Source organism: Macrobrachium rosenbergii, chromosome 4 (genome assembly GCF_040412425.1).
Source record: "Macrobrachium rosenbergii isolate ZJJX-2024 chromosome 4, ASM4041242v1, whole genome shotgun sequence".
NCBI lineage: Eukaryota > Metazoa > Arthropoda > Malacostraca > Decapoda > Palaemonidae > Macrobrachium > Macrobrachium rosenbergii.
This window is the reverse complement of record NC_089744.1, coordinates 39,870,121-39,885,121: the sequence shown is the minus strand read 5'-3', so window position 1 is coordinate 39,885,121 and position 15,001 is coordinate 39,870,121. Positions and strand designations below refer to the sequence as shown.

The window sequence follows — 15,001 nt, the reverse complement described above, 5'->3', positions numbered from 1 at the left end:
GGGGATAGACAGAACCACTGTAGCCTTTTTCTTGGAATCACCTCTTCGAGGTCAAAAGACAGACGGATGTGACACATCAGCACCAGGAACACGTTCACAAGCAGGAGACCCACATACGTGATCGGAAGACAACGGGGAAACAGAAATGGTCCTACAATTCCTCTGGCAAGGAGCAGTAGTGAAGTCCCTAATCCTCCAGCATCTGACAGGGGGGGACCGGACAGGCCAAGAAGACGGAAAGGAAAACAATGAGGACAAAGAAGACAACGATGGAAAGGGAGGTCTACGTCATATCTTCTTCAAAACACATCTGTACCTCTCTCAGAAAACGATGTCAACTCTGTCCACCACAGCCTGAACGATAGAGTCTGGAGACAGAACAGGAGCAGATGTTGTCACCGCAGAGAATACTGATGGCAGCTAAGAAGTCACAGGGACTGAGGCTCTGGGCACAAGAGCAGGGAGAGCCGTTGGTCTGGAAACTGTCAAGGCAGCTGAGCTGGAACCCCGAGAAGACATTGCTTTAGCAGTACTGTAGTTGACCCAAGACGATGCACGGGAAGTCTGATGGTAGACAAGGCGCACCAGGAACAGCAATGCTCAACCCAGAAGAGTGATGGGCAGGAGGACTGGGAGCTGTCATGGCAGCCGACATAGGATCACAAGAATATGTGAAGTGGGATAACAGGCCGTCTAAGGTTAGTACCCCTGATAGACATAACAAGGCCCAAATGCATGACATCACCTGCGCATCCGGTCCTGACACAGTAGAACAAGATGGAGTCTCCTCCACCCTCCAGGGGGAACCCCCTCCCCCCAGAGAGAGAGTGCGGGGGCAGCAAAAGGGATAATATCTCCTGACCCCTCTACTGAAACTTCTAAGGGCAAGGCCATGGAAGAACAAGATGGAGTCTCCCCCACCCTCTGGGGGGGAACCCCCCTCCCCCAAAGAGAGAGAGAGCGGGGGCAGCAAAAGGGATATCTCCTGACCCCTCTACCGAAACTTCTAAGGGCAAGGCCATGGAAGGATGGGAAGGGGTAAAATTTTCTAAAGAAGAAGCAGCAACTGGAGGAAATTTGGACAAGGAAGAGACAGAACAAAGGGGAGCTTGAGAAGTATCCATCAAAAGAGGAGAGAACCCTTCCCAAGATGGTGCCTCTGACTTCCTCCTATGCTGCCTCTTCTTGGCAGACCCTCCATTGCTCAGGAGACCAAGAACGACAATCAGGGTAAGGATTAGTTATGTTACAAGTGTTAGACCTGCACCTACTGCAAGGAGAATGAGAACAAGTCTCAAAAGAAGCAAAAAAATGAGAGCAGGGGCAGTCATCTACTCCAGGACATTTCCCCCGAGGCTTTGGAGGCTTCAAGAGTTTTGGGTTTGCACAATCAAAAGCTAAAACACAAAAACACACACTATAGCACTATACCACAACACAAAATTCAAACCAAGGGAAATAAGGGCAAGAGAAGAAAACACCAGCTTTTGGGTGGGAAGGGCAGCAGCACATCCTACCAGCAAGGCAGTAAAGAAGAAACAATGTGTAACAGGGTTAAAAAGAGGTTGGCGGTTGCCTCCCCATTCATCCCAATGACTAATCCCTGATGCCACCAATCCTTTACATCACAATTTTGTTTTTTTACCAGTTTCCAGCTGGCACTAGAAGATTTATTCATATGTTAAGACCTCAGGTTTGTTCCGCATATGAACAACTTAGATGAGCAGCTGCAAGGCGTGATGATTAACTGTTTTGCTATTATTTTTTTTTATTCTTGAATGAATCTTTTGATTTATATTAACATTCTTCACTGCAGTAGTGGGCATTTTACTTAGTTTAATGTAAATTCTTTCAAAAATTTGGTGGATCTATTTAACAGGTAAATTTCATGTTTGTTGGATATCTGACATAATTTTCAAGTTTTAGTGAGGTGTTATCCGTTTCTAAATCTTTCCCAATTTTTTACAGGCTGCCATAGGGCTTGTAACTATATAGGTGGAAAGCTTGTAGTGCATTAAATGTTGTCTGTCCGTCAAGATGGGACCTAGCATGCCATCCAACCTCACCTTCCTTCATGTCTTATAAGCAATCAAAAACTGTCGAAAGCTGTGCATGGGTCATTATGCACAGACTGGTCCTGATCAGGGTAAGAGGTACAATGGATTGGGTAGGAGGTAAAAAAGGCCTGGCCATTTCATTCCATTTAGCGTAACTACCACTATTGCCATGCTATGAATCTACTCCAAGTATTTGAAGCCCCAGTGCAACAGCAAGGTGTCAGGAATCATGAGTACATATTTTATTAGTTATCTGATACTCTATATATGTTTCCACTCCTTTACTTTCTTTGATGTTTTTTATTTTCTTCACAAAAGGGGCATACTATTCTTGCATTTATGCATGGCCTTTTGGCCTCTTCAATCAGAATAATAAACTTGAGAAGATTTTGCTCACATTACAATGTGATCCTTTTCTCTTGTTCTCCCTCTAACACTTTTTACTCTTGCTCACATTACAATGTGATCCTTTTCTCTTGTTCTCCCTCTAACACTTTTTACTCTATCTTAGGTAGACTCGGGAATTTAGTTGTCACTGCCATTGTCAGCAACCACATATATGTAAAGCTGTAAAAAAAATTCCTCCAAAACAAAAAATAAAGCAAAAATTTTAAAAATAGTTATGTATTTTAACGCTTTCTTCTGAACACAATGATGGCTAAATACCAACGAATGAAAAAATTATAATTTAAAGAATACTATTTTCCTTAAAACTAACTAAAATAAATTTGAAGTTAGTGTGGTTAATAAATGCAGTCTCATTGAATTTAGACTTTATTCAAATTAAACAGGCAATGACTATACCAGGCTCAAAATTTGATGAAAATAGATTAATCATACTCCTTTTAAGCTCCATTAAGACCTCCACATCTACTGCTCACTGTCACTGCTCATACTGAATGTGTGTGTGTCAGAAGTAAAATCTACAAGGAAGGTACACAGCAGGGTTCTTTTAATACTAGAAGCCGTCATACTTTAAACCCTTGATGTTATATCCATGTACCCTCAGTGAAGTTTACTAAAATTTCTATGAGTTTTTCAGAACTAGTACACTGGAGGAATTGGCCTACACGAAGAAAAATGCAAGGAATGTGTTGTATCCTCAGAACACTACTCAGCATCTGGATGTTCTAGAAGCAGATGATGAGAGGAACTTCATAATAAAAAGCCGTCATAATTTCTAGAGTTCCAGGTGACATACTCATCATCCACATCAAGAGCAAGAAGAGGCGAGAACTAGTCATTTTATAGCAGCTTCATAAAAAGTAACCTGAACATTAGAATTTTAACTATGAGCAAGACTTCAGCAGTAGTTTAAAGCAATATGGCTCTACAGAGGTTATGCATCAAGTCGACATAACTGCCGTGAGACTGCAGTGGGTGTAATTCATGTTTATACATCCAATCAAAGCCCTAAATGTGTTAACCTGAAGAAGCTGCCAACAATAAATATTTTTCATATACTTTCTATACTTAGAAATCTATACTTAGAAATCTGTGCTTAAAGATTTGGTAACAGTGACTAAAAGTAACACATCAAAATTAAAATTACTTTGTGTAAGTATAAGCTTGCAGAGATAATGAAGGGCCATTTTACTGTGAGAAGAGAGTGCGTGTGAATTCTATATAATCCAGAGCTCCTGGAACATTATGACCAGTTTTTGGATCTACATAGGGTTTCATACGACCAACACAATAGTCCGCCATCTCTTTGGTGAGGTTCTGTGAACAGAAATACAGTATTATTAATTATCAAGTGCAGATACTTTCCAAACTCATAATTTCTTACAGCATTACATAGCAAAACACTTTTTAAAAAGTTGAGAATGATACAATGACAAAATCTAGCTATTTCAAATGATATAATACTACAGTTAATGTACTGACAATACATACCTGATATAGTTCTTCCCGTAACACATATGGGCGATCTCCAGCCGCAATTGCCCTAAAGGCATTTTCTATCTCCTCTGAGCTATGGACATTCTCTGTCTCCTTGGATATCATGAAGGCCATGTACTCCTGGAGTGAGACTGCTCCATCACGATTAGGATCAACCACATCTAAAATGGCCTCAAATTCTGGATCACTTTGACCCTCTTCAACCATGGGTAGATCATATCCTAAAGCTCGTAGACAGGATTTGAACTCTGCGTGGTTCAATCGACCACACTTCTCCTTGTCGAAGTGCTGTATATAAATTAAAACAAAACAGGGTTTGAAAAAAAAAAAAAAATTCCAAGAAATCATCTTGCCATGTGGGTCAACATTCAAAATAACAGATCGCTTGGCTGATCTACATGACTGCCTAGTTCACCTGTTCTCCATCAAGCATGTCTTGAATGCTTTAACTCAGGGCTCTTGACAGCCCCTACGTTGTGGGAAGGCTGAGTGGGTTCTACTTCAACAGCAGGTACGTATATTTTATTATGAAAATTCACGTTATCTGGACAAATCTTACATACTATTAAAGACAGCCAATTCTCACACTGAGAAAGGATGATGGGTTAGTTCAGTTAGACAAGAATCTGCTGAGCCAAGAAAACATACTAAATTTATAATAATTTGTATTTTTCCTAGAATATGAACCTACACTGTCACAGATAAGAGTACTCAGCACAAAGTGCACTGTGGCTGTCTGTTGACTCAAAAAAAACAGATGCAAAATGAGTAGGCCTATGAGTCACCTGTGACCTGAGCTGGGTCAGCTGCCCATTTTGTGAATAAGCTCATTTGCAGTACTGCTCAATTAGGAGACATCTGAAACATGAGAGACAGTAGAGTAGGGTAAAAACTACCTTATGAAAGCGCAGGCTTCTATCCCAAGAAAAATACAAATTCTTCGAATTAGATATTTGTTCCGACAGGAATACGAACCTACGCTTTTACAGATGGCGCCCCCAAACAGGTGGGAGGACCAATCTATCCGGAGTGGAAGGTGGGCATGCAATAGCCTCTACATTATTCATAAACTTCAGCAAAAGTAGTATATCAGGATAAAGCTTTTCATGCACTAATTTGCTCAAATAGCAAACTAAAAAGGGGGCAATGCATTGTAGATGAAGTGTTCGATCTCAAACACAAAATTATTAATATATCACCTCTACCTGGCTTCAACCTAAGTACTCTCTAATTGCCCTTATACAGCATAAAAGTATCTCTCTCAATATCCCTTAACGAGGTCAAGTTTGGTATTTAAACAACCCTGAGCATGTAAATGCCATGAAATCATTCTTAGCTCTGAACCCAAGGCAAGAACAAAATACATGTGCATTCGTTACTAGAGATAGCAATCTGCAAAATGCTTGGAATTTGAGTGTGAAAAGGACAAAAACTGTAGAGAATCTATCTCATCTGGACTAGAATAACTTTTACCCATTGAAAGAATGCCAAAAACTATGCCAGACATTCAAATAGGTTAAAACCCAAATAACATCCATTCTCTATAGTCCATCGGTGAGAGGGAGGGTTTAATGAGACATGGATAGAAGTTCCCTGCAAGACCACAGAAACATCTATTTATTTACTGAAAAAACCACCAGAACCATGCAGGATGACTCCCTGCGAAAAAGGTAGAAGCCAAATGAACTCGAGAGGTTGGAGACATCCAACATTGTCCCCGAACTACCAAAAGCTTCCTTACAAGAAAGCAGTGATTGTAGAAACCTGAACAGGCTTCCGAAACAACAATATAACCACTAATGAGAGAATAAGACTTCTAATGCAAAAGTCTGAATTAAAAGGATGAGAGGACCATTGCTCTTTATGAATCCTGATAAGGAACCATGACAAGGATTTGAAAAGGAAGTCAGAGAAAAAACCAGATGAGCCTTAGAAAACATATCAGGAGGCCTTTTTTATGGCTGACTTCCAGGATTGCTTAAAGAAATCATGGTTCTTTTGCACAGAAACATAGTCCCTACCTACTTAAAGAGGGTACAGAGTAAGGGGGCTGTCAAAGAGACTATACAAAAATTGCCAGCTTCTGAGAAGTAATCTCTAAGGTAAGAGCTCGCTCTCTCATAAAGTAAAGTATGGAAAAGCATGTGATGACTGGAAAAACTGGAGATGGTAATTAAGGAAATAAAAAAAACATCTGAGGACTCCTTTACAAATTAATTCCTTCTGGCACCACAACCTCAAGCATGCACGAGTATGCAAAAACAAAACTTCCATTACATGGAAAAGCAACTCGAGACCAATTTCCCACTTCGACCTTGCTGGTATCAAAAACTTGCAATTTTTGGGCATTGGCAAGGTGCCAGTATCATACATGGCAGCCCTTCGCATGCTCTAACAAAAAGGGGAAAGCCTAAGCTTTTTAAACTACACGAGCATCAACAAACTCGAGGATAACAGAGACCAAGTCTCTATATCAAATCCATTCTTCAACCAAGTGAGGATACAGGGGGAGACAGAAAAACAAGCAGCTGAAACATGGAGACAACTGATCTAAATCAAGTTCCTTGTCCTCTAAAGTGGCAAAATGAGCTGAGCAGCAGGTGCAGACTCCTCACACAAAAAACCCACCAACGCAGGAGAGAAGGTGCATCCTCTTATAGCTCCTCACAACAAGAGCCCAAACATGACACTTCTACAGCACTGAAAAGAGGTGAAGAAAACAGCTGAGAAAACTATGACTTAACGCCACTAAATGTAGGAAGCACACCCTCTTGTAGTGGCACACTAGAAGCACCAACAGGCAGTAGAAAAAGCGCATGACTGGGAGGACAGTTGGAAGAAAGGGAAAAAGAGGTAGGCCAGCAATATCTGGAATGACTGCCTCCTCATAGCCATCTCACAAGACCGAAGTCATCAACAGAAAACAAATCATGAGCCAATAAAGGTACTAAAATGGCACCACGTTTAACTGACATGCCTGCTAATGAAGCAGGAGCCAAAAACAGAACATTAGAGGTGGCAGAAGAAGGGCCACCAACAGCAAAAACTAAAGATGATACATGTAGAAAAAATAGATTATGAAGAGATAAGATGTGGAAGGAATAAAATGAGACTGGGATACAGATACCAATGAAGTAGGTTCAACAATGCACAGAACAATATTATCAGAACGAATAAAAAACAGATGAATTCTTATCATACCATTATTGTTATTCTCTTAAGAGCTAAGGCTAAGCAAACCTCCCTATCAGTATGATGAAGGCAACATCAGTAACTAGTGCAATGATTTACACTTTCCGAAATGACCTTTTGGCAAGCCAACCAAACGCCTAACCAATCAAGATGGATGAGAGGAAGATTTGGGAGGACACAGAACACCCTTGCCTTGCCCCAAGAAAAAACACAGTTGGACAGACCTAAGCTCAGGGTACGGTAAAATAAGCAAAAATGCAGATTGGTTACTCAAAACCACAATTCAGTCAAACCCTCAACAGCTTCTAATTTTAGAATACACTTCTTCTGAACCACAGGGGCAGAAGAAGACAAGAGCTGGAGTTGTAGGATCAGGTCTAGGCAGACAAAGAGGTATGAGAGAGCAGGGGAGACAGTAAAAGGTCTATTCCTGTTTAATTAATAGCTTCCCCAATACCGACTTTCTCCTCTTCCTTTATATAAGGAGTTATAATTCATCTGATCGCTCCACAAACTCTTCGCATATATTCAACATCACACTCCTGACTCCGACAATAGGCACAAACTGTGTGCATACCTAACACTTTACAATACACTGTGTATCGAATTCCATAGAATGCAGTCAATAAGACTTTTAGAATATAATGTTCATCTAATTCTATAGAATGCAATCTGTTAATTCTGAAGGCAGTCCTGAAAAACCTGATGTTCTTGTTACTACTGTGAGTCAGATATCCTCAGCAAACAAAACAATCAAATCACAATGTTGTGAAAAAACCAGCCAACAGCAACTAGCAAACCACCAACTATCTTACTTGCCTATGGCAAGGAGAATCCTGACAAGCTAAAATATTCAAGACACACCAAGTGGGGAACAGGCAAACTAAACAGTCATTCAGGTCAGCCAAGCAATCTTCTTTCATTTTGAATGCCAACCTGCCTACTGGCATGAAGATACAACTATCTTCAACAATAAATCAAATTTATCCCAAATAATGTACACTTTCTTTGAACATACATCAAAATGAAATTTTAATTTGTAAAAATTGCAAAAAACATACCTTGAACATCATGCTGAACTCCTTCAGGGCATCCTCAGACACACCCGACTGGTTACGCGCCTGAATCTGCTGTTCTAAGTTGTGCTGCATACGCATTCCCAACTGATCCAACTGATCCCACTGCTGGGCTAACCCCACAGTACTGAAATACAATTTTAACCATTAGTGACTCAAAATCATAATGAAAGGTACATAAAATAGGCCAGAGCAGAAAATGCAAGAAACAAAAATGAGGAAGACAAGAAAAAATTATACTTAAGAACACCACATAGATCAAGCACAATGTACAATAAATATGCAGACACCAAAAATATTAATCCGTTGACTTGTGTACAGTTCACCTACATGAATTTTTAAATGCAGCAGGCAATATTTTAAAAATTTCCATTAAGGCGTAAAATTCATTTCAATTTGGTACAAAAATACTAAAGCATAAGTTATTAAAAGTACCTTTTTACCTGTACTGTAATAATATTACTACTAAACTACTATACATGGTTAAAAAAATGACAAATTTTAAAATTTTGTATTTTTCATAGCTAACAAACCTGCAGTCTTAGCATTAGGATAAAATCTTCTAGCTGGAACCAGAAAAAAAAACAAGAATTGTTTATGCAAGGAACTGGTGGCATCTGGCATCAGTTGCTGGGATGAGGGAGGAAGCGGGAAGTGACCTAATCTCAATCCCGTGATGTATTTAGTTTTCTTCTTACCACCTTGCTGGTAAGAAGTCTCTTTCGCCCTTCTTCCAAAGCTGGTGTTCTTTGTTTGCCCATGTCCCTTTGGTTTTATTTTCTGTTTTGTGACATATTGTGTTGGGAAGGCCTGTTCCTGACACAACTGGAGCCTGTCCATCAACAGGCAAGTGACGGATGTGGACAGAAGGCTTTCTGCATCCGTCTGCAGGAGAACTACATTCTTGGCCACAGATGGATGGTCGTTTACATCCGTTTGCAGGAGAGCGACGTCCACGGTCAGAATGGTGTCCGCTATCAGAAGACAAAGAATCAGCAATGAAGTCCTTAATCCTCCATTTAATGGATGAGGGTCGCAGAGGGGAAGAAGATAATGACGAGGACGGAGCAGACGACAAGGACGAAGCAGAAGAGGAAGAGGGAGGTCTACATCGAGGAAGGAGTTGCTGTCTCCTTCGGTAAATTATTAGACTCATGAATGAGTTTAATAACTTCAGCATAGGTACAGAAAAGTTCTTGGTTTTCTAAGTCTTCAGACCCCTGTTTGCAGAGATCTTTATCTATTACTTCTGCTGGATTCATCATCACCGGAGCATAAGCCCTACTCAGCCCTAAAACTTTTCCTGTAAAACTTTCTGTGGTGAGGTAGTGGAGGAAGAAGTTTGAACAATCTACCATATCGAAGAGAACTGTCCTTACCTGATGTAGAACTGAATCTGCATGATTTGAGTATGGCAATTCAAATGAAGTTTTCAAATCCTTTTTAGGACCAAGCAAGGTTCGTTGTCAACAAAATCTCCCAGGAATCTCCCAGGAAAGGGATAGAGAAGGAATCAAATCTTTAATCATGAACCGAGGGATTCTGGGTCTTGGCTACGAATTCTGGAACAAATTCAAAGGCTACAGACCCCCAACCCCTGTTATAATTTACATCAAAAGACAGACCATGGAGTTCCCCCACTCTCTTCAATGAAGCTAAGGCCAATAGGCATACTCTTGAGGGTCAAGCTTCTGTCCAATACCTGTCATAACAGTTCATATGGGGCATGACTGAGACTACTGAGTACCAGATTAAGGTCCCATGTAAGTAGTTTAAGTTCTCTAGGAAAACAAGATTGCTCAAAACTTTTAAGCATTATTGAGATTTCCCCAAGACGAGGCTAGGTTCACGTCTTTTAAGTGAAGAACCACTCCCAGGGCAGCCCTATAGCCCTTAATGGCAGAAACCAACAGGTGTTTCTCTGTGCGACGGAAAACCGGGAAATCAGCTATCCGTTGACTGGAGGTTCAGATTGGAGAGAAACCCCATCGACAACACCTATCACAGTAGATGGCCCATTTTCCCTGGTACACAGCTGAGGTAGATCTTCTGAGATAGCCAGACATCTCTGCCGTTGTTCAGCGAGAAAAGCCTCTTGCTCGCAGGAGATACTGGATAGTCTCCAGCCGTAAAGAGATAGGGACCCTACTGAATGATATCTTTCCAAGTGAGGCTGACACACAAGATTGTGCCATTCTGGAATTTCTCTCGAAACTGCTGACATCAGAGCTAGCAAGTCTGCGAACCATTCTGCTTGAGGCCACAAAGGAGCTGCTAGGGTCATCCTGAGATTCTGTTCAAGACATGGCGGATCAGGAAAAATGGAGGGAATGCGTAGACTTCCAGATTGTCCCATGGGTGTTGCATGGCATCTTCTGCCACTACGAAGGAATCTGGAACCACTGCGCAACAGACCTCCAACGTCCTGTTGAATCTTGTGGCGAATAGATCTATCATTGGTCTCCCCATCCCCAACCCCGATGGAAGAGCCTGTCCGCAATCTCCTGATGTAGAGACCACTCTGTACCTAGTACAGATGACTTAGTTTGCCAGCCACTACACTCTTTTTGCTCAGAATGTACCTGGCTGACAGTACTACTGAACTGTCTATTGCACACTGATGCAGCTGCACTGTCAGCATGTGAAGTTGACACAATACTAACGCCCACCGGTTTCCAGCTGGCGCTAGAAGATTTTATCCTAATGTTAAGACCCAGGTTTGTTCCGCACATGAACAAATAAAGGGTGAGATGTGCCATTGGTCGAGCTTGTCTCAGATAACATTCTTTACTGTATTCTTTGTGTGCATTCATATTATAAAATCTTAAATAATTCCTTTCCAAATTTATCCTCTATCAATTTTACATGTTCATTCATTTAAAGGCATCTCTTTAAACACAGGATACACATAAAACATTGAATTTGCCTAACTCTGCCCACCAAATTGTATCACTCATGTGAGTATTTAAAAGCAAAATCTTCTGACAATTTTTTTGAAATGGTGAAAGATGCCTGTCCTTCGTCAGTGTGTACGTCCAGCCTTGGTGTAGCTCGTGAGAAAAAAGTTTTTTATTAATATATCTATTTGTCATTTTAAATATTTTGATTATTTTACATTTCAGTATGTTTTTATTACTGTATCTCAAAGTTTGCTTCTTAGTTTACAAAAAAAGAGAATAAATTTATCTTTCTATATTTATAAATTACTATTCTGTAAAGTACAGGTAATTCTAATTTTACAATTTTTCCTTCATGTCACTGAATGAAAGCAGTCTATTATCATGTATAACATAAAATGTGAAAATGTTAAGTTGTTGCTGCTGACATTGACTGTATACAGCATTTAGTTAAAGTTATGATAATTGTCAATAATGAAAGTGTACAGACTTCCTTGCTATTACACACTTCTTAAACAAAACAGGTATACAAGCAACATATTACATTGTATTTAAATTGCTTTAGCAATAAAAGCAGACTGTACTGTATATAGGATGGTGTGTGTGCATGTTTTGTGCATTATACAAATACCCTATAAAGTGTGTTATGCCATTTTACATGATTTTGAATAAATGAGATTTCTGACTTAAACATGGAATCTTACAACCAAACCCCACTTAAGTCTAATCCCGACCTACCCCTTTATTTTGCCACCATAATATCTGCTCTGTCCAACTCTCTCTGTATCTTTCCCCAATGACAGACCTCTTCCACAGGTTTCCATCTTTTACTTTTTTTACTTGTTGTTGTCACCTTCTCTAAGTGATCATGTTTTTATTCTTTTGACAACATACTTTTTCCACCTTGCCCTCACTACCAACACGTAAATTTCTACACAAAAATAAAAAACCTGAAATTCTTGGGAAACAAAATCATACATTCAACACTAAAAACTATCGACATATCTTAAGACCAAACATATGTATCTCTCACTTTACTAAACTCAATATTGTAAAAAAATAATGTAATTATAATCAGCTAAATACATACCTTTGGAAGTGGAAAGAATTTGAGTCATTAATGTACTGTACAAAATAGATGATTACCTGTGCTCAGTATATCTATTATCAAGAATAAGGTGTTCTTCCAGTATCTGTCCAAGGTCTTCAATCTTTTTAAGGTCCACACGACGTGCTCGTACCTCAGCTGCCTTTTGACGTGTTGCCTCAAGCTGCTGTTCTAATGTTCCAGATCCTTCCATCATTGATGACCTGAATCAGTCCAAAAACAATATTAATCACAAAAATAATATAAACCAGTAAACATTTTGATCATACAAACAAGCATGAGTCAAAAAACTAGTAATTAAAAATATATCTAGCACTTCTCTAATCATGGCCCAACACTAGCAATGCTCAACCTTATTTATTATGAAAATTTTGACATTACAATATTTCCATCAAGGTGACTCTTACAAACATGGTTGGTCACAGCTGTGAAGCTAATGAATGTATCTTTTAGAAAGTCAATGCTAAAAAACCAAACTATGTAAAAAGTAGTATGTTTATAACACTTTGCAATGATTTTTTCCCAGTATAGAGGCCAAAGAAATTTGCTTTTAAGGGATGACAGCTGCTTCTTAAAATCCTGGGACCACAAAATGCTAATATTTCTTTTTGAAAATTATTTGCATGGAGGATGAGATTATGAAACTGACTAACTCCCAAGTCAAACACTTCACCATTCAGAATATGAATGTAATGTTGTAACGTTTTGATTCCAATTTCTTTTGAACAATATTTTAACAAAAGATCATAAAAAGTTAACCAAGAAAATTGCCTTTTATCTGTATGACACATTGCTACTGGACTGGGACAAAAATACTTGAAATTGTAGACTTACAATGCTGAAGACAAGGTGCTACAAGGCTATTCAGATGAAAACCTCACAATGTGACCACCACCAACTTTTCAATCAACTATTTGTCGACAAATTCAGTCTCAACTTCCCACAAATTACAATAAATAAGCCATTATAAAACATTTAACTGTACCATCATGAATTTACTAATTAAAGAAAAATATGCTGTCTGAAATCTCACATGGTACAAGGAAAAAAACTGGGAGAGGATGGATGAAGTAGCATCATTAATCTTATTAGTCTTAGTATCTGCAATGGAACAGCTATTATCATCAGATATGCAGGCTTACATAATTGTTACAACAGCATGCCTAGGTCAATGGCATCAATACTGCACTGTATTCCCAGAAAAGTGATCTTCTTATGAGCTGAAATACTGATCAATAAAATTTGAGCCTTAAATTTGGATGACTTGGGAACACAGACCTCACTCTCAAAAGTAACATTCTCCAGATTTTCTGTCAGCACCTTATAATGAAACATACAACATAAAATAACAGTTGTAAACATTGTATCTGACACTAAAGGGAGGGGGACAGCATTCTGTTCTCTAACAACAACATTTGCACAAGCCTTAAGGCCAAAGCTGGAATAAATTAATTTCATTTCTTGTGCATTGAAATATACCTCAGATGTATGCATTACTGAAGGCAAAATAAAAAAATTAGTTGAAAAAGTTCCTCAGCATGCAACTTCACCATCATTTCACAGGATGCTTACTTAGCAATGTGCATGTTAATATGTAGTAGAGCTAGTTGGTGTTATTAACTTGTGTACACTGATCAATGTGTAGTAAAAACTAGGCTTCAGAGGTTATTAAATTAATAATCAGCAGTGGTGGATAACTGGTAAAGAGATGTGCCATCAAAAAAACAAAAAAGAGCTACCAATTAATTCTGGCACCTTGACTATATTACAGAGATTCTGCAAAAACAATCACTTTACTGATTTTTAATCTTTGCGAAATACACAAAAAATTAAAATATACTTCTACTCATAAAATTTACTGCTTTTTCTTAATAAACACCATAAACATATCTGTCTCTACTGAAATATCTGTCTCTACTGAATTCATAAAACACATTATTGCAAGATATTCCATCGATACTTTTGAAACATCCCTACAGTGAGTGACAGTTTTAATAACAGAGCAATAATTTAAGCACAATTCAGAAATATTTAAGCCTTATAAATAAGTGCTCTTCCCATATCCAATACTATTCACATCCATAAAAAAATAATGAACAGCTGAAGTTAGCAAATTATAATGTGTTAGTAACTACAAAGCCTGGTAAAGTTCACTTCCATTATACTTTAGTTGATATTTTTACCTTTTCCCTTTGATATATGTATGTATTTTTAAGAAAAACTTCACATGAACCACTGAAGAAACCTTTAACAAATTATCAAAATGGCACTTTACACACACTGCTAAATCCTCTATAGTAGAGTTTAAACAAAAAATGGCATTTCAAGTAGTATATATAGTTTCGCCATTAGTTCTACCATGCCAACAAGTCTAATTGGCTCTTAAGGATGGGGTGCTGTTATTTTCATTCATCTGGTCAGAGAGGAAGTTAGGTAAAAATACCAAAAAAAGATATGTAAAGAATAGTTAAGTATAAAAAGCCATGGCCAAGCCCATGCAAGAGAGCATTATATTGACCTCTCATCATAGCCGATAAGGGAGAAACCCAGCAGATGGAACCTGTACAAAAGGAAGAAAGATCAGCGACAGCCCCCTCCACACAACACTACTCCCATTGTCATCAATGCTGGGATCTAAAAATGGAACCTTTCAAGATGATGCTATCAGCAATGAAATTACACTTAGTCCCCAATTTAAACATTAGATACTGTTGTTTAGCTTTTCATTTACTCCCAAGTTTGAGGTATAATAACCAGTAACACAATTAA

The 15,001-nt window shown here is 38.8% G+C and overlaps 1 protein-coding gene across 13 annotated transcripts in view; it reads right to left on the bottom strand.

The window, feature by feature from the left end:
* Positions 1–2,818: 2,818 nt before the first annotated feature.
* The window catches only part of alpha-Spec (alpha spectrin), a 56,599-nt gene continuing 44,416 nt past the window's right edge, over positions 2,819–15,001 (bottom strand). For 8 of the 13 annotated variants that reach the window (XM_067094536.1, XM_067094564.1, XM_067094539.1 and 5 more), the window contains 5 exons: positions 14,751–14,792; positions 12,271–12,435; positions 8,213–8,354; positions 3,954–4,247; positions 2,819–3,779 (listed from right to left, as the gene is read on the bottom strand). In XM_067094536.1, the coding sequence (XP_066950637.1) occupies positions 3,651–3,779; positions 3,954–4,247; positions 8,213–8,354; positions 12,271–12,435; positions 14,751–14,792 (772 nt within the window). In that variant the 3' untranslated portion in view covers positions 2,819–3,650. The remainder of the gene's footprint in view (positions 3,780–3,953; positions 4,248–8,212; positions 8,355–12,270; positions 12,436–14,750; positions 14,793–15,001) is intronic. The other 5 variants (XM_067094556.1, XM_067094591.1, XM_067094593.1 and 2 more) reach the window with 1 other exon arrangement.